Here is a 19,120-nt window from a genome sequence, read left to right as displayed (position 1 = left end):
AAAGCTGCACATGCATGTTAAACATTTACCTTATTTTAAATATAGAATAGTTCTAACCTATAGTACACTACGACTACAAGTGGAAGTCAGTTTTCTATTTACCTTATTGCATTTTATTTGTGCTTGCGAAAAAAATCTCAGTGCCTTTCCACTCTGTGAAGAAGGATGACCAGCAAAGCTGTGTATGTGGGCCCCTTAATGGGGCGAACTGCACCTTTACCACGGGTCGGCCTGGCATTGCACTATCTTCAGCATCCGCCCTTGTATGGGGAGTTTTTTGCTTACGACACAAAAATTTCCTTGGACAGTAGAAGTATACAGCTTCGCTGCAAAAGGCAGCACCCACCTGAAGGCTCTTGGGAAACAGGTATGAGCGGGCAGAGCCAATCACATTCCTCGCCTGTTGCACCATCTTCTGACTCGAGCAGTTCTTACTCCGGTGGTGCACTCCACTGCAGCAGGCAGGAAGGCAATGTGCAGAGGCAAAAACTGTCACTCACCTCCCGCACTCCTGGCGACTGTCACCTCACTGAAACTATAAAGGTCTCTGCAATGTTCCTTAAAGATTTGTCAAATATCCATCGCACAAAGGCATGGTCATAAGGAGGCTATGTTAAGAGGAAGCTTTAGCTCGGGGGCTCCCATCTAAATACATGGGAAAGGAGAAATCATTTCTCTCGGCAACCGCAGCACCAACTTTGACAAGGTTTGTTGCATTTAAATGAATAAGTTACGATCTAGTGACTGTTGGTAGCGAATTTTCTATCTAGGCCGTCAATCTTTTAATAAAAATTGTTGAAAATCAAATTTTCAGAACGAAACTATCAAGTTTACAACTCAGCAACGAAAAATGATATCACAATTCTGTAAGTTGCATCTAATAGTATATCCAAAGCAGACAATATTGATGTATTAAACAAGGCTCTCAAATATACCACTAATACGTGACTAGGACTATAGCAAAATCCTTCGAAAAAATGTAACATTAAGATATAAATTAATTTATCAAATTTGTCCCCTTCTGGTGCTCTAATGGATGCAGTTTACAGAACTGCAATATTTGTTTGTGCAAAGATATGAATTTGTAAAATTCATGTGTCTACTTTATCAAACTTAACAATTTTTGAAAAATGCTGTTAAAATTTTCAGGCCTTAAACCAAAATCCTACTTCCAACGGTCACTAGAATCTAAATTTTTTCTCTCAAATGCAACCAATTTCACTAAAATAGGTCTAGTGGTCATCTTGGAAAAGAGTTTCTGCATTTTAAGTATATTTGAATTGGCAGCATCAGAGCTGGTCCCGAGCTAAAGCTTCCTCTTAACTGCATTTAGTACAGACAGGGCTATCGCAAGAAATGGAAGGTACAGTGCTACAGTTCATCTCGTTTTCTATCTTCCAAGACTGATGACAGGCTGACAGTCCAGTTTGCACTACCTGCAATTACCCAAGTTTGAAATGACCAGACCAGCAACGAATGCTTTTCATGAGGCGAAGATTGCCCTTCGTTAGCTGCGAGGTTTCGCTTCAGCTTTGACCATTCCCAACACACAAGAACCTAGAAGAACCTTTGGGCACAGGTCATGTATTGCTCAATGTCATCCACACATACACACACTGTCCGCATATTCAGAATTCTTCATTGCTGTCTGCCCAATCATCTCCCTCGTTCTGTTTACATGTTGCATGTGGGGCCGTCACATGCTGTTCCTTCATGCATTCTCTTATATTTTCTCCTTCAGTTGCTTTACAACCCAATATTGCACGCATACACATCCACACATGCCTTTGTGATATCCATCATTGTACAAAACAGCATAGCTTACTGCCTGTAGGAAAGAGAAAACTGAAGAGCTGCTGGTATTATAACTGCCTCACCTGTCAATGCACACCGGAATAGTCCTACAACCAGAATGATCATTACTATCAAACACGAAAGCTACCAAATATAGGGTTGGAGTGCAGCCATCATTGGCAACTACTGCCGCAAAAGTAGGCGAGAGAACACATACCACTCGCCGGTATGAAAGATGCGGGTCGACTTGACTACCATGGCCTGGATGGGCGCTGAAAGGCACATCATGCTGACCCGGTACAGCGACCAGTCCCAATTGTAGTCATCAAAGTGGCAGAACATCTGCATTGTGCAAGAGAAAACTTGCCATTTGAACTTTGCACGGCAGACCTCAACATCCCAAAACATTACTGCCAGTCACACTGTTGCAACAGATCTGGCGTTCTGCCGTGCAGCATGGGATCACGGGATAGATCCCCTACCATAGCAGCAGCATCTCAATACGGACAAAATACAAGCATCGATAAACACTAAGATTCCAAGGTGCTCAAAATTAATCGGAAGTCTCACACTGCAGTACAGTCGAAATTCAATATAATGAACACGGCTACAGCGCATTATCGGATATAGCTAAGTAAACTTAAAATATTTATCGCCAATATCAGCGTGTAACAAATATATAGTTATGACTAATATCGGATATAACGAAGGTATTTTCATGTCAAGTATGACTGTTATAACGTTTGACTTTCAGTCTTGAAATGACAGGCTTGTTTGCGCTCTAAAATTCCGCACAGATCTGGAATTCCACAGAGCATATTGTTCAGATGTAGAAATTGCCCATCTTACCCAAGTAGCAATTACACATTTTCTGTGCCAATCCAAAAACAAGTAGATATATCGGTGACGGGAATAGTGGCACGATCTGTCACTGCTAGAGCAATACACAGGGTGTGACGTGTCCCGCTGCAGGAGCAAGAGATGGCACCATTTGTTTCATTGTCAAGAACATCTATACTGTTTCTTCCAATCTATTCTGGATGAACAGTCCTGATCAGCCCAAGGTAGGGCATTTCCCAGGAAGTTTACTCAGGACCATCCTTAGTAGATTTCGACATGTAGATTAGTAACTATTGCTCAATCAGTAACTAACACATTATCCTAGTTACCAGATGACAAAGTGTGCTTCCGTAAGGATCTTGCAAATGTATTTATGGAAAGCTTACAAATCACTGGATCAGCCCTATAATACTGCATGTCCAGAAATGATAAACACGACACGCTTATTTGAATCCTCACATTTGAACAGTTGTTGCGGATAGTGGTCCAGAGGTCTCTGTAGAGGACCATTCCCATGTTGTGCTTGCTGGAAGACCACTTGAGAAGCTCAGCCTAATGAGAAATAAAAAAACAAGAAAACAAAAATAAAACACAGTACAACATTTGAAGTCAGGAGCGTGAACAGTCATGGCCAAATAAACTCCCCCAGCAGAACAGCAGAAACGTGCATGGTGTCTGCAGCCAACTACAGCTGAAGAAAGACATTTCCGGAATACAGTATAATATATATATATATATATATATATATCGTAAGAACCCAACAAACAAGGACACCAAGGACAACACAGGGGAAGTTACTTGTACTTAATTGAATTAAAGAAATGAAAATGGATGAAAAACAACTTGCCACAGGCGGGCAACGATGCCATGTCTCCGCATTAGGCGTGCGATGCTCTAAAGATTGAGCTACCGTGACACCGCTCTCCCATCTACTTTTTCTGGGGTATTTGTGTTACTAATAGAACTAACCGTGGAAGTGTTAGCCAGTGCCACCACTCACAAACCTTGGTGGCGGATGTGGCACATTCTTTCTGCCACAGTCGTCACGAGTACGTGATCTTTCTGGGGGAAGGCAACTGGTCAATAAAAATAAATGTACACCAAAAAAGATCACGTACTCGTGCACCTGTGGCAGAAAGGATATTCCACATATGCCGCCAATGTTTGAGAGTGGTGGCGCTGGCTAACACTCCCAGGGTTTGTTCTAGTAGTACTAACACATAAATACCACAGAAAGCGGATGGGAGAACGACACCGCGGTAGCTCAATTCGTAGAGCACCGCACGCATAATGCGAAGACGTGGGATCGTTCCCGACCTGCGGCAAGTTGTTTTTTCACCCACTTTCATTTCCATTAATTTATCATTTCTTTAATTCAATTAGTAAGTAGTATGAGTAATTTCCACTGGGTTGCCTTTGGTGTCATTGTTCGTTGGCTTCTTATGCTATGATGAATAAATATTGGGCCCCTCGGTTAACCCCATTTCTTCTCATTCATATATGAAGTTTGCAAATGCAGTTCTGTTTTGAAGCTCATCAGGAAACAAAGAACTGAGTTATGAAGAAATATTTTGGAGAAAGTAACTACTGGTGAATCAGAAGCCTATTCTATTTTCATAGACTTTATGGGGCTGTACAAGATTTCATGGTATCAAAAAGGCTGCATAAATGTATGCTTTGGGTTTATGTATCTCTAGTAGTATTGCCTTGAATATTTCATTCAATTTTACACAACCGGCAAATCTTATGACAATTCAACCAAAATCAGCACTCCCAAGCAATTCACATCATGCAAGCCAACTGTGAAAGTCATGGTTTCTTCGTACTTTCTAAAGTAAAGGTTTATCGAATTGTTGAAGTGCAGGGGAGAATTTCAAAACTAAAATAAAGAAGCTGCAAATGAACTAAACAACCAAGCAGCACATACCTGGTTTCCTGTAATGTGATAGTTGAAAGATTTTGTATAGCTTCCAAGGACCAACATGGAACACTGTTTGTGACTGAAAGAAAAAAAAGATGAAAATCATGGAGCAGAGCTAAAAGATAGAGGCCTATAACAAACGACCTGAGCAAAGCCAAAGTGCAGCATCACAAATTAAAACCTGCATTTTGCTTACATAGACAGGCACATCTTTGATACGGTAGGTGTAGTGTTCATCAAGCTAAAGTAGCATAATGTGCCTTATATAAGAAATATAAAGTATGTAAAAATATATTTTAAAAAATGCAAAGCATACAAGAATCAAAAAGCAGTGTTCTACTACTACTTGTGGTGAAATAAGATACCCTCCCCAGTTCCTTCTCCACATAGAATACATTATTCACAGCATGTGGGCATTACCATTAGAGGCTCTGAAAAGGTTTTTTTTCATTACCTCCCAAGTCTCAACTAAAACTGATTTTCATTGCTTATAGGGACCCTAAAGGCAAATATTAAGGAAAGCTATAGTGATAGATTAGTTCTAATGTGCCAATATTATCGCGAACAGAGCCTTAACAATCGACAAATTGAGGTAAATGCAGGACATGATTAGAGACTCCCCCAGGAAATTCAAGTACTTGCCCGATGACGAAAGCACTCCTCAGTTAAATTCTGCCACTAGTACTGAACCACTCGCGGCAAAAAAACATCCTTGTATTGTATTAAAAGACAAAATGAAATGCTAGTGGTCCAGTTATATTTCATTTTTAGAAAATAGAACTCGTTGAAATTGCCCTTGACAACGACGCGGGCGGTCGAAAGGTTTCATTTTCGCTTGACTCCGCACCGCCCACACTTTCGAGTTTCAGTAGTTTCATTATCGCGTAGTGCTGCGCTGGTTTTGCCGACTCGCGAAACTTGCACACACTGCAAGTATCAGACAATTCAACTTCCACGTGATGTCGCGGAATGCCCGAACGGTCTGCGCCACTTCACCAAAAAGCAGCCGCAGCGGCGAATCCACCACTCTGTCTTGGCTCGGTACCGCTGTCTGCTGGGTGCCATTTGAGTCCCCGACGACAGCAAAGGGCCGTGACGGTGTATGCAATCTCACCACTCCTCCGGTTAGGTGGCAGGAGACGAATTTCCAAAAAGGTATTCGGACCCTTCAGACGCAATTTTCTCATAAACTAGGTAAATCTTTTCATGGCATGAAACAAGCATTGCAAGGTTTCTGGAATGGTATTTAAATAGTCCATATCGACTTAGTATTTGCCATTCATCATCATCATCAGCCTGGTTATGCCCACTGCAGGGCAAAGGCATCTCCCATACTTCTCCAACTACCCCGGTCATTTACTAATTGTGGCCACATGAAACTTCTTAATCTCATCCGCCCACCTAACTTTCTGCCGCCTCCTGCTACGCTTCCCTTCCCTTGGAATCCAGTCCGTAACCCTTAATGACCATCGGTTATCTTCCCTCCTCATTACATGTCCTGCCCATTTCTTTTTCTTGATTTCAACTAAGATGTCATTAACTCCCATTTGTTCCCTCACCCAATCTGCTCTTTTCTTATCCCTTAACGTTACACCCGTCATTCTTCTTTCCATAGCTCATTGCGTCGCCCTCAATTTAAGTAGAACCCTTTTCGTAAGCCTCCAGGTTTCTGCCCCGTAAGTGAGTATTTGCCTTTAGTGTCCATTTAAAAGGGGTACTGACATGATGTTTTCGACTATTTGTTTCCTGCGTCAAATGAAAGTCCTAGACTTCTAAACGCATAGAAAAAATTGTGAAGAGCCTCAGAGTGCCATAAATAACTTATTATAGCTCTTCTACAACCAGTTCCGTTTTCATTTTCAGGAGTATACTGTGTCGTGACGTCATGACACAGTATGTCAGAGGAGGACATTGCAACTTGGTTTCGACACTCGCTCCAACTCACACGATCTACTGCTCCGACTCGCACGATCCACTCTTATGCTGCCACTCATGAGAGCCAATGTAGCAGCATACAAGGCATCGTAATGCCCTGCTCCAGCATACTGTCTCGTGACGTCACAATACAGCATCCTCCAGGGATAACGAAAGTGAAACTAGCTGTAGAAAAGCTGCTATTATTAAATTATTTACAATGCTGTGAGGCTTGTAACTATTGTTTCTAGAGTTTGGAGCTCTAGGACCTTCATTTAACGCAAGAAATGAATAGTAAAAGGTATTCTGTAGAAAAATGCCGATGAAGATCGTGCCGCTGCACCTCAATCTTAACTGCTGAATGACACGGCCAGAAGCAGCCGCAGCAATGAAAGAAACCCCCACCTAGATTGTCGTTCGGCCTCCATGAGTCGCAGTACATGCAGGAAGTCAGGTGCAGCATAGTGGTCTTCCTCCAAAAGAATGAAGGGTCCAGCATGATCTTTTGTGATGTTCAGGCCATCCATCACACGGTTCATCTAAAGCAAGCAAGTATATCGCGACGCTGCTATTTCTGGGAAGCCCATCACGAAACAAAGTGCTCATAATTCCAACTCGCAAAGAAGTGCAGCTGAAAATGAGAAATTGGCAAGAAAAGAGTGACTGGAGCACACAAACATAACCTATGTAGATTCTAAATTACGTAGAATATGGGAAAGGCTGGCTAAGCTTGGGTTGACTCATGTTGGAAACTTTATTTATTTATTTATTTATTTATTTATTTATTGACTGATTGATTGACAAGATTTATACGCCAAGGCTATGCAGTAGGCTCCAAGAACCAAGTTTCCAAGTACTGACTCTTTGGCAAGCTAGTGAAGCGCACTAACCACAAAAAGTGCATTGTTTCTTGCTCTTACTGCTGTAGCTGTCTTCAAAGCACTAAAAATTCATAGTAATGATTCTACTTGTAAGGTAAAACACCTTTTATATTTTGGGAATTTACGTGCAGTTTTCAGCAATTAAAGGTGCTTAAGAGCAGAGTGTATAAGCCACAGTGGCTGACACAACACACAATGTGAGCCTCAAGTAACAAGGTTCACTTTCATCTCCATGGCTCGTATGCTGAACATGCTGAACAAGGCTCGTATGCTGAACGATTTCCGCCAAAAAGTTACAACCTTTTAAAAGCTGTCTATTTCAATGCGATGCTCAAAAAGAGTGCATTAATATAGTGTCGTATAGACTAGGAACAGGCTCCCGCCTGAGCGAATACTCGCCTCTGGCAAATTATTTTTATTACATTCTGGATGTTAATGTTCCGAAACTGTACAGAGGGTTAGAGGGCCACCATAGTGCAAGGTTCCGCATTAGTTTTGACCATCTGCGTTTCTTCGTTAGGCACCCAATACATGGTAGACAAGCATTCTTGCATTCCGCCTCTGTCATAATGTGGCTTGTCATAATGTGGCTGCCATGGCAGTGCAATGTTACAGAGAGATATAACTTTATTATGTCCTTGATGGGGTTCAGGGGTGGCAGGGGTCGGGAGACTAACCCCCAGTCCCCCCCTTCCTCAGACGGCGGCCAGTCCTTGCTTTCTGGCGGCGTCTTCGGCCATCCGGACAGCCCAGAGCTGCTCCTCTGGGTCCAAGCTGAGCAGCAAGGTCTCCCACTGCTCGGCCGTACTTATGATGCGTGTGTTAGTGCGGTAGGTGTTGGTGGGCGAGGCTTTGGGGCATTGCCAGACAATGTGATCGAGGTCAGCGCGGGCCTCGCACGCTTTGCAGAGTGGGGAGTATGCATCGGGGTAAATGCTGTTGTAAAGCACGGGGTTCGGGAAAGTTCGCATCTGAAGGAGTCGCCAAGTGGTGGATTGATATTTATCGAGTGTTTTGTGTGCTGGGGGCTAGTGTAACCGCTCTCTGTGGTAGTGGAGGAGAATTTCTCTGAACGTGACCATTCGGTTCCGTGCATGACCGCGATGCAGAACAGTGGGCTGGTCGGGATCGGAAGACTCAGGAGAAGGATGATGCGCCCGGTGTGCGAGAGCTCGGGTGGCATCATGGGCAGCTTCGTTTCCAGCCAGACCCGAGTGACCAGGGGCCCAGATGATTTGGATGCGGCGTTGCCTTGAGAGAGGAGTGCCAGAGAGTATCTTCTGCGCTTGAGCTGCTATCAGTCCTCTTGTGTAGTTGCGAATGGCCGTTTTTGAATCGCTGATGATGCAGTGTGTATTGGTAGCCGCGCAGGCCAAAGCGATGGCCGTTTCTTCTCCTTTTTCGGGTTGCGTGGTGAGTATTGATGCGGCCACAAAGAGGTGGTACTGCGAGCCCGTGACTGCGATGACCGCCATGGCATTTTGGTTGGGGTATTCCGCTGTGTCCACGTAGGTTACGTCAACAGCTTGGTCGTAGTGCTTTTGTAGTTGTTTAGCTCTTTCTGCACGTCACTCCAGATTGTGTTCAGGGTGCATATTGCGAGGTATGGGCGGGTAACTAGCTGAGCACGAATGTTTAGTGGGATAAGCACTTTTGGTCCGAATTGGGTGGTGTAGGTTATGCCTAGGGTGCCTAGAATGTGGCTGCCCGTGGTGGAATTGACGAGTCGTTCGTATTGGCTAATACGCTGCACTTCAATAAGCTCGTCTACGGTGTTGTGAATGCCAAGGGCTTCTAGTTTCTTGTTAAAGGTGGAGATGGGAAGATGGAGGGCTTGTTTATAGGCCCTCTTGATCATGGTATTGAGTTTAAGCTTGTCAGTTGCATTGAGGCTGAATACAGGGCGACACAGGTGATTCTGCTCAGGGCATAGGTGGTTACCAGGCATATAAGGTTGTTTTCTTTCATGCCGTGATGTCGATTTGCGATGCGTGCTATGAGGCAAGTGGTTTGGTGTACACGATTATCTAATTGCCCGAGTATCTCCGTGTTTCTGCCGTTTTGTTGGATGCGTAAGCCAAGGATACAGATGCTAGGTACAGTAGGCTACAGCAACATTACAGTTACTGAGCTACAGCAGTGAGTCCACTGACAATATATGCAAAATTTCACACAGCTTGACAGAGTCCAGTTGAACAGTGGCCCCACAAATCGGTACAATAACACAAAATATTCCATCATTAAGCAATGCTGGAAACAGCATGAAAGATGGCTCTGATCACAGATAAAGAACTGACTGCAGATAAATTTGTGTGTCATCCCGCAAAACATAAAGGTTTCATGGCCCTAGTTACCATGCACAAATGTACACCGTAACCACCTGCCCATTTCCATAATTCCCATCCTGGACGGATCTTCATTCAAAGCCTCAATTTACCATGTTCTCTCCCGACTCCCCTGACAAGCTTCTTTTTTTTCTAGCTTTTTTTTCCCCCTGCACATTTTTGCTCTCTTACCACATTGCCTACGGGCCTTGAAGGCATGTAAAATCTAATTTAATTAGAAGACCACCAAAAAAAGGACTTCAAGGTGTGCTGCTGTATCCATACCTTCCACCACCAGTGATGCTTTGTCTGTGAAAACTTGGCTTCTCGGTAATGGCCAAAACTGTCTGGGTGCTGGGCGTTGTTGCATCCCCGCTTGAGGGCGCTGCGGTGGAAAACAGAACGCACAACTTTGATTCGCATTGCAACTGCCTGAGAAGATTACTTTTGTGCTACACTCAAAGGAACAGAAACAAATTGTAGGAGTCTGGAGAATATGCAAAATAAATGCACTATACCGCAGACTGTTGAAACTCAGGTAAAAATGATGGTCACTGTACGAAGAAAACTTCAAATGGACAGTAGTACACTGTTAATACTTTAACAACTTCAATTTGTGCAAATGTACAAGCAAGCTTTGGAGAGATGCCGTATTTTCACTTTAAAAAAGCCAATCGTTCGAAAACAGACCAGTAACCAAGGCATTTAAAAATACAAGCCAGAACATGCTTCTGGAGCAGTTCTCCCTGAATATGTATTAAGCATTGCAGCACATTAGATGGCGAGGGTACAGAAAAAAAATGTGTCAGCTCCAAGAGCAAAAACTAGCCAATGTAGCAGGATATAAGACACCTTGAGACAGGTACTAAGAAAGCTGGGAAGACAATAAAAGACAAGCTGTAACTGTTCTTGCAATCTTAAAACTTATTGTGCGCAAAACAACCAGGGACGAAGAATAGAAGAAACACAAGGACGAGCGCTTTCTTTAGAATCTGTTCCAACTAGGCCGACTTGCAGTCTTGTTCTTGCAATACATGGCATGCTACATGTGTAGTTGTATCCACTTTCCGGTATAATGCAGCATATAACTTGTAGAAAGCTAATTGATGTTTACAAAGAAATAAGTTGCAAGAAAAAAATCTGTAATGAATAATTTAAACAAAATTCCGAAGTGACATTCCTGTGGTCAGGTGAAGCAAAGAATACTATAAGAAGTTGCCATATCTACAATGGCAAAAAAAATTGGGAATATACATTTTATAGATAAATGTTCCAGTGCCTTCCATGCTATAAGTGAAGCAGTTTTTCCACTTCACTAGGCAAAGGTTGACTGTGCAGTATTTAAGCTGTAAAGGTGTGGGATTTTTTTTTTCACTATGGATAGTATATCTTGCATTATCACCTCTTCTACATCTTCCTCGGTTTTTGAGAAGAAATGTCTTTGCAATATTCTCTATAGAGGCACAGCATCTGCTGGAGGAACTAAATTATAAACAGCTGGCTAAAGTATGATGCAGCTCTGACTCAAAACTGTTCTAAACATTTTCAAACGTCCAGTTCTGTATCTTGGATGTACAGCAGACCTTTTGAGGTGCTCTTGAAAGGAATAATACCAGTCAGAAACCTAAACCTACCTGTGGGCAGTGGCTGGCAATTTCTTCAATTTACATAACTCATTTGCATTGTGCGATCACAAATCTGACAAAGTAATGTCATTCCCTGACTTACTGCTAGTGCCACAATGACAAAAAATGTATGATTACGTGCCATAATCACAGAAAGGTGAAGTTTTGCAAGAGAACACCAGCCTCAGTTTACCGAAAGTTGCCACAAAAATTAGTTTTGCAGCAGAAAGATACCGACACGGACTCTTAGTCATTTTCCTGAGCTGTCTAGTAGATAGTATTATGTACAGTCCTCAGCGATTGAAATGCGATACTCTGACAGTATGGTGGCCGGTGATTGTTGTGCAACCAGTGAATGCTGGGTGATCACTGACGGGGGCCCAATTCCATCACGATGCATCGAAATGACTTGTTTTTATGTGACACAAAAGTGCATCAGCTCAATATCCCCAACATCCAACGGTGGCGCAAAAAAAGTGCCGGCCACTATGCTATCTGAGTATCGCGTTTCAATCGCTGAGCACTGTACCTGAGAAATGACTTCAATGTGCTAAAATCGATCAAAATTATTGATGACTGGTGGACGATTTTAACAGGCACGGTAACAAAAGACATAGTAAGGCGACAGTGCACAGCAAAGCAGCAACTCACTCGTCTTTTTTGATGTTTCGTGGGCAGTCGTTGGGGTGTTGACCAGGAAATTGGTTTGGGTACAGCTGGATGGCATGGGGCAGGAAGATCTGCATCATCTAGACAACAAAATGAGACTACTTAGTGCTGAACATCTTTATCTGCCTGCATTTGATCTTTCTTTAGTGTAATAGCGGGTACTGCACTTTCTATTTAGTAGATCAATGTTCTAGTATTCATGTGTTAGATCTATTCAAATGTCCCAGAACATAAATGATATCCTACCTTTATCCAACACTCTTCGCTGCCAAACCAGCACAGCACCTGTAGTCTTATCATGCCATCCCTCTGGTCTGCATGCTTTGCAAACTCTAGCTCAGTGTGCCTAAAGAGCTGGAAAAGGTGTGCATTTGGATGCATTATTCTCCCTCTCCTCTTGCAGTTAACAAGGTCAGCTTCAGCTGCTATTGAGAGGTCTTTGCATCCTTTAAGTGTGCTTCTTTGCTAATAATGCATGATGTTTGATTTACTAGCTTCCTTGTTGCAAATCCGGTGACATAACAGATAATGCAGTCAACAACAGTTGCATTGCAGTAATCGTGCTCGAATGCTTCTTCACACTCCCAGTTTCCTTCGCTGATCAGACCATCAAGCTTATGTCTCAGCTCTGATCTCAGCTGTTCCGGCTTTTTTGGCCGTTCAGCAGCTGAACTTTTGTACATGCCTCTAAGGTCGGCCAAAGTCACAAAAGCAGATTGGCTGGTTTTAGCAGCTGTGCAGTTCCCAAACTGTGGTGGCTTCAGCAGTGAATATACAGTGAAAGCATTTGACAAAGTTGCAAAAATGTGGAAAATGTAGGATGTTCATTCTGGCCTCCTGCTTGCCTTATTATCCCCAAAAAGCATTCCAAAGGGTCTTGATTCATCTAAGAGGAGAGAACATATTTGAAATTGCATTCCGTCAAGAGGTAAGCTGACAGCTCTCGCACTGACTTCAATGTCACTCGCAATCTTTCTGCAGTTGACTGGGTCAGGAAAAAGTCTTTGGGAATGTTGCCATCAACAACTTCTTGTTCCTACTTGTCAAGCCACCTGGAGGCATTCTTCGTTACTACGAAGTCCTTACATCCAAGAGTGAGGCCTTCTCCTGGGAAGCGCCGGTTAAAGGCATCAAATAGATTATTAAGAAAAAGTGTAAACTCGACAGTTGGCTCTGTATTATAAAGCCAAGCTGCACCTCTGCATGCATAAAACTGTATGCCTTTCGCAACAGAATTGCTGAAAATTTGAGTGGCGAGTTTCACTCTCATTTTCAGCATATTCGATGGGTTAACATGGTTGTATGTCACTTTGGACATACTCTGAGCTCAGCAACATGCTTTGTGTCTGCCACATACAGAGCATCATACCAGGACCATTTTATGAATTTGTCTTCTCTTCTCGAAATTTTCTTCTCGTAAAGGCGATTTCGCATGCATATAAAAAGACAGGGAACATCTGAGAGGACACACTTTTCTAAATGCATTCAGTGGATGCTCAAATGCATTTGTAACATTTCCCAATGTACCACTAACCCCCAGCTGTCTCCACATAGCGCGATTAGTTGAAGCACCATTGCACGCAACACCAGCACATTCTAAGTGTACAATGAATTAGAGGAGTAGTTGTGCAAGAAGAGTACCTTTGTTGGTTCTTTTGAGGCAAAAACAGCTACCGGCTGTAAGCAGCTCTCCACAAATGATGAAAAAGCAAAGACGAGATCGTGGTCAGCCAGTCATTGCATTCGACATCCTGCTCTCCCTAATCAACAAGATCAGCATAGCTCATAGTTTGAGGGTAGACAGTCATCTCTTTTCTGACGTGTATCTCATTGAAAGTGAGCATTCCTCTTTCTTGAAATGGTGTTTTTTGGGAGATATTCAATTTGAAAGCTTTGAAAAAGTCTTCATTAAAGCCACATTTGAGGCCAGCCATACTAATGTACTTCCTTATTGTGGATAAACAGGGAAAGGGTAATATGCTATTGCCTCGCAAGAAGGAATATGCAACAGGGCTTCATATATTTAGAAGCAGGCACAGTAGAAGACAGTCATCTGTGTATCTTCTGTTTTCTTTTTCGTAGTGCACTTAACAGCAGCGATACATTCTTTCAAAAGAAGTAGCTGTGCTAGTGGCACATCAAGAGCCTGCGACTTGTAGCTTTGTAATTTCCTTCTTGCCTTCCTCAAGCTGCGCTGTCAGAATCTTGTTGCCCTTCAAAAGTCTCGCTCGTGAGCTTCACAGCGCAGCTCTGGAAAGGCGCAAGGCATCAAGCCTTTGCTTCTGGGCAGTCAATGCAGCTTTGTGCAGTGCTGACACTCTTTTGCATTTCAAATGGCGCTTTTGTTTAGATCTCGTGGCTTGTCGGGCAGCATGTATCATCAAAATGTCTGAGAGAGTATCGCATGGCCGACATATATCACCTCCAGATGTCACCAATGGACACTTATTGCGCCTCCACTTTCCTTGGCAGTCAACAAAGGCACACTCCGGAAGCATGGTGAGAAAACTTTTGAAACTGGGTCCTCCACAACAAGCATTTAAGTTACTAACAGCATCTAACATTGCATCTACTTCTGTAACTGAACTGGCAAATGAACTGATCCCAACAGTACCACATTCAACAGGCTTACCCAAAACATATACTTGAACAGACATGTTGCTTTTTACGTGCAGTGACTTTTTCGTAAACACGACAGTGGACCCATCACTCTGCTGAATGTAAGCGTCATTGAATAGAATGTCCTTTATTCCCTCGGTGCCGATTCGGTGAGCGGCTCACAATAATCCAGGAAGGCACATGCTTGGAGCAGAGTTTAATAATATTTCAAACGACGTCTTGTTTGCATCTGTGACGCAGTTCTCTGCTTCGTAATCACCTTCGTCGACAACGCTTGTTGCAGTACAATGAATCGTTGGCACTCCGTTAGGATGCACTGATTCAACAGCAGAAGAGCTGCTAGGCTGCACAACAGTGCTGCAGGAAGCAACAGAATGAGACTACGCCTTTCGTGCTTGCGAGGGCTCTTTACTTTCTTCGAAAGGTACTTCGGTGCCCCTTCGAAAACTGTAGGCACCGCACTTTTCGTGAGGCCCACCCTTCTCGTACCAGACATGAGCACACAGCCATCAATTTCTGCAGACCAAGCCTTCAAAATGTCTTTCACACACGTGATCAGTCCTCTGAAGCACTCTGTCCTTGCGCGGTATCGCCCACCTCCACGCTTCCAGCCTCACTTCATCGTCCAGCGGCTTGAAAAGGGAATACTTCTTCTCACACGACTTATAGCCAGTGTTGCAGAAGGGCACAAAGCGCTTTCCCATCGCACTGCCACATAAAACTGATCAAATTACTAACACACAAATTAAATTGTGGGGTTTTACGTGCCAAAACCACTTTCTGATTATGAGGCACGCCGCAGTGGGGGACTCCAGAAATTTCGACCACCTGGGGTTCTTTAATGTGCACCTAAATCAAAGTACATGGGTGTTTTTGCATTTCGCCCCCATCGAAATGCGGCCGCCGTGGCCGGGATTCGATCCCGCGACCTCGTGCTCAGCAGCCCAACACCATAGCCACTGAGCAACCACGGCGAGTTTACTAACACACAAAGCAAATATGACCGTTGCTTACGCAAAGCCACATGCGCGAACTTGTGCTTCACAGTTCACAGTAACAGAGTGGAACAATGTACAAAAGAATTAAGCAGCAGTGATTCCACTGAATGCATATACTACGCATTTCAACTTGTCATGCAGTCAATATTGTGAGTATCTGAGTTATCTTGTACCTATCCAGTTTTCCATTCCAACCTGTTTAGTAACTTATTCTACTGTTTAACATTTTCAGTTTATTTTCAATCAGTAGCATTACCAAAGTTTTCTTTGTACTGGCTTTTCTATGCTTATGTACACTTTTTCTACAAGCTTGTTAGTGCAATATTTCATATTATCTTTTGTTTTTTCACATTTTGTGCTGCGCCTTTTGTATGTATAACTTATGTCTTACCCTGCTTGGAACTTTACGAGGACTGTGGTGTGACATAAGTAAACATACCTTGCAGAAGTCAACCTTGTATGGCAGGCTCTCAACAACGGGGCTGTACTCGTCATGACTGAAGATGAGCAGGGTGCGATTGATGTCACGTGCAGTGCGAAGTGAATCCATCAGGGCAACAAGGTAGTGCCATCTGTTGTGGACCTGGATCACTATCACAGGATCACCTGGCTGCAGTGGGCCAAATAGCTCCAGGTTGTGAATGGTCTGTTTGAGAGAAGCAGGACAGCCTCGAATGAATGAAGTGTCAATTAGAAATAGTATTTTTTTAAGGTGACTTTGGCTGTCGTAATTAAATAATCCAAGCAAAAAAATCTGCATTGCAACTAGAATAAACAGACAAGCTTAAAATGCAGCTTTTTTGAGCATGTGTAATCGTGAAAAGCTGCTCCCCAGAAATGAAGCTAACAGTGGTAATGCACAGAGGCTTGCTTGCTGGTCCTTATCAAAAGTGTAATTCAACATAGCCTTATCAGGTAAAAGTTAAAACCAAGCTAAACCCTTAATGAGGGTCTTTGGATAATGTATTCTGCTTGGTTCACGTTAATTTTGGGCAAGGAATTATGCCTATTTGCACTCATTCAATGGGTTACTGAAATTATTTTTTGTTTACTTTCTTTTTCTTTCTTTCTCTTTCTTTTTTTTTTTATTCTAATGAAGCTCGAGGTTTTATAAACCATATAAAAAATAGTTGAAAGTGTCACAGTGCCCTAAATAGTTTCATATGATACTTGTTTCTATAAACCAGTCTCGGTTTCAGTACCCAGGAGGTGGACATGTCACGACATCATGATACGCTGGCTTGCTTCGTTCCTGCAATCACTGTGGCGACCACACATTAGCTGAGCCAGAAGAAACAAATGCAAACCTCTCGTTCACTTTTTTAATGTGCAACATCATCATACCTAGCGCTATGGTTAACATGTCAGCAAATTTAGCTCTATATCACGATTTCAAGATAATGAAGGCAAGGGTGTGACGAAAGCATGTTTTCTTTGTCAGGATTACTCACAGTCGAAGGTAAGAATGGGCGCCACTCATGAACAACAAAAATACAAGATATTTTGAATCCCGTACAGAAGCCTTGTTCAAAATCTAGATAGAAGACAAGACTCCTCTATGGGAACCGAAACAGCTTGCATTTTCGGTGTTTATCGTTGGAATTTGTTTTTGCCTTTGACTACATCAAGATTTGAAACATTTTGAAGCAAACCTCATCATTAAATTAAAATATAAGTATTTCCCAACTTTCATACTTGCTAAGTGGTATCTTTTCATGTGCAAGAAACATATGGAAGAGCTTCAACAACTTTGAAAATATGTGTTAGCACTCTTTTAGGAGGGACGTACACTTTTAGCCTTGAATTCAGCTGGCCACACAGGCTAGCAGCAGGTAATGAGTGCAAGAAAGCAACAAACCTGCGCCTGGTTGAGCTGAGCGACGTACTCGCGCAGTATCTCAAGCTCGCGCGTGCTGTTGAAGAGGGCCCATGTGAGGTTGGGCTGGGCGGTAGCGGAGAAGCCCGGCGAACCAACCTCGATGGAAACTTGGCCCAGCAAGGTGAGGCGCGCCTGCAGCCACACAAAGGTGGCCAGGCAGGCAACTGCCAGGAACCGGAGGGGTCGCACCCTCCGCATGTGTCGAGTCACCCACCCCATCTGCCGGCACAGGGCGCGGCTGCAGAACAGCCAGCACACCTCACCTGCACAATGTCACATTTGTTGCAAAACTGCTGTCAGTACATGCAACCCTTTTACAGGATGTTGGAAAAGAGAAATTATGCAGATCGTATGTGCTGTGGGAATCAGTTTAACCAAAAGTTTCACATCCGCTCTCCTGCCACAGCCGACGGTGAACTATTGCATCATGACGCCCCTGATGCAAGTTCAATCTCCAGTACAATGCCAGTGTGCTCACCAGGTCACGACCTGGTGATATCAATGTTTACACAAACTAATTGATGTGCATTATTATTACCTCTCCTCTCTCATTTCTCCTTTTTGTGCTACCACTCTCCCCCTTCACAATGCCCACACCCTCCTCTCCACAGTCCAACTACTATCACCACTACCAACCACAACATCAAAACCAGTTTGATTCCAAAAACAACACTTCAATTTGAAATCTAACATTCCACACAGAAGCATCTCTTTATGATAATCAGAAGACGAAAAGTCAAAGAAAATAAAAAGAAGAAAAAATAAAGCCCCGCTAAATCTGCAATACATTCACGGCAATAACTGCTGCCTCAATAGCTCAAAAGGTTGTGTTCTCTAGACTTGCCCTCTGCACAGAGGATTTGGTCATCACAAGGCGCCCAACAGCAAAAAGCTGTCTGACATCAATTGGTGATTGGAATAGCAACTGTCTGAGCAAGGCACCACCAGCACCGTCAATTTAGTGAATTTTGCACTAGATCAGCCAGATCTTCTACTAGTCTAAAGGCAAAAAATGCACATATAGAAGGCTGTGGATACTTTCGCAGATTTTGAATGAAAAGTTTTGAGATTTTTAGATCATTAAAAAGAATTAACCGCAGGTTTATAGCAAGTTTTGAGTGCTGCTTTGTCAATTTCTCCAAGAACTGGTCCAAATATCAACCATTTTTTTCTGTGTTCAGTATCAGTCAATGTCAACGACTGGATGAACATGAAACAAAGGAAGCACAACAACAATATGCTCCTCAGTTTATGCGTTTGGCGCACTCAGGGGTGCACAAATTACCAGCAATCTCATGTGCATTGCCTTATGCGGCACACACAAAACAATCGGCGTAACTCTGCAGTATTTGTAGTATAGTAAGCGCAGGAAAAACGTGGGGAACTCGGGAGATGTAAATTCAAGACGATGAGCAAAAGGAGAACAAAGTGAAAGCCGGAGCCAACGTTTCGACAAGTGGACTTGTCTTTTGCAAGGCTGACTTTCACCTTGTTCTCGTTTTACTCATAGTATAGCAAGTGGTTGGTTTTATTTAAATTCCAGGAAGACATTACGGTTACATAAGCTGCAGTTGCAGGGAAGCCTGGGAAGCAGTCAGGGATCCTTGAATGCTATCACATTCCATTCTTAAAGGTGAAGCTTAAGCATCCTCCAAA

General features: G+C 43.1%; 1 protein-coding gene across 1 annotated transcript in view; it reads right to left on the bottom strand.

Annotated features, from left to right (window-relative positions):
• The window catches only part of LOC126533229 (alpha-1,6-mannosyl-glycoprotein 2-beta-N-acetylglucosaminyltransferase-like), a 38,613-nt gene that overhangs the window by 9,668 nt on the left and 9,825 nt on the right, over positions 1 to 19,120 (bottom strand). The window contains exons 2-10 of the mRNA XM_050180505.3: positions 17,444 to 17,727; positions 16,025 to 16,231; positions 11,951 to 12,048; positions 9,960 to 10,059; positions 6,875 to 7,008; positions 4,562 to 4,634; positions 3,094 to 3,186; positions 2,012 to 2,136; positions 347 to 452 (exon numbers count right to left, since the gene is read on the bottom strand). Coding sequence (XP_050036462.1) covers positions 347 to 452; positions 2,012 to 2,136; positions 3,094 to 3,186; positions 4,562 to 4,634; positions 6,875 to 7,008; positions 9,960 to 10,059; positions 11,951 to 12,048; positions 16,025 to 16,231; positions 17,444 to 17,683 — 1,176 coding nt within the window. The 5' untranslated portion in view covers positions 17,684 to 17,727. The remainder of the gene's footprint in view (positions 1 to 346; positions 453 to 2,011; positions 2,137 to 3,093; positions 3,187 to 4,561; positions 4,635 to 6,874; positions 7,009 to 9,959; positions 10,060 to 11,950; positions 12,049 to 16,024; positions 16,232 to 17,443; positions 17,728 to 19,120) is intronic.

This window comes from Dermacentor andersoni, chromosome 7 (assembly GCF_023375885.2).
Source record: "Dermacentor andersoni chromosome 7, qqDerAnde1_hic_scaffold, whole genome shotgun sequence".
Taxonomy (NCBI): Eukaryota; Metazoa; Arthropoda; class Arachnida; order Ixodida; family Ixodidae; genus Dermacentor; species Dermacentor andersoni.
This window is presented reverse-complemented; position numbering and strand designations above follow the sequence as displayed.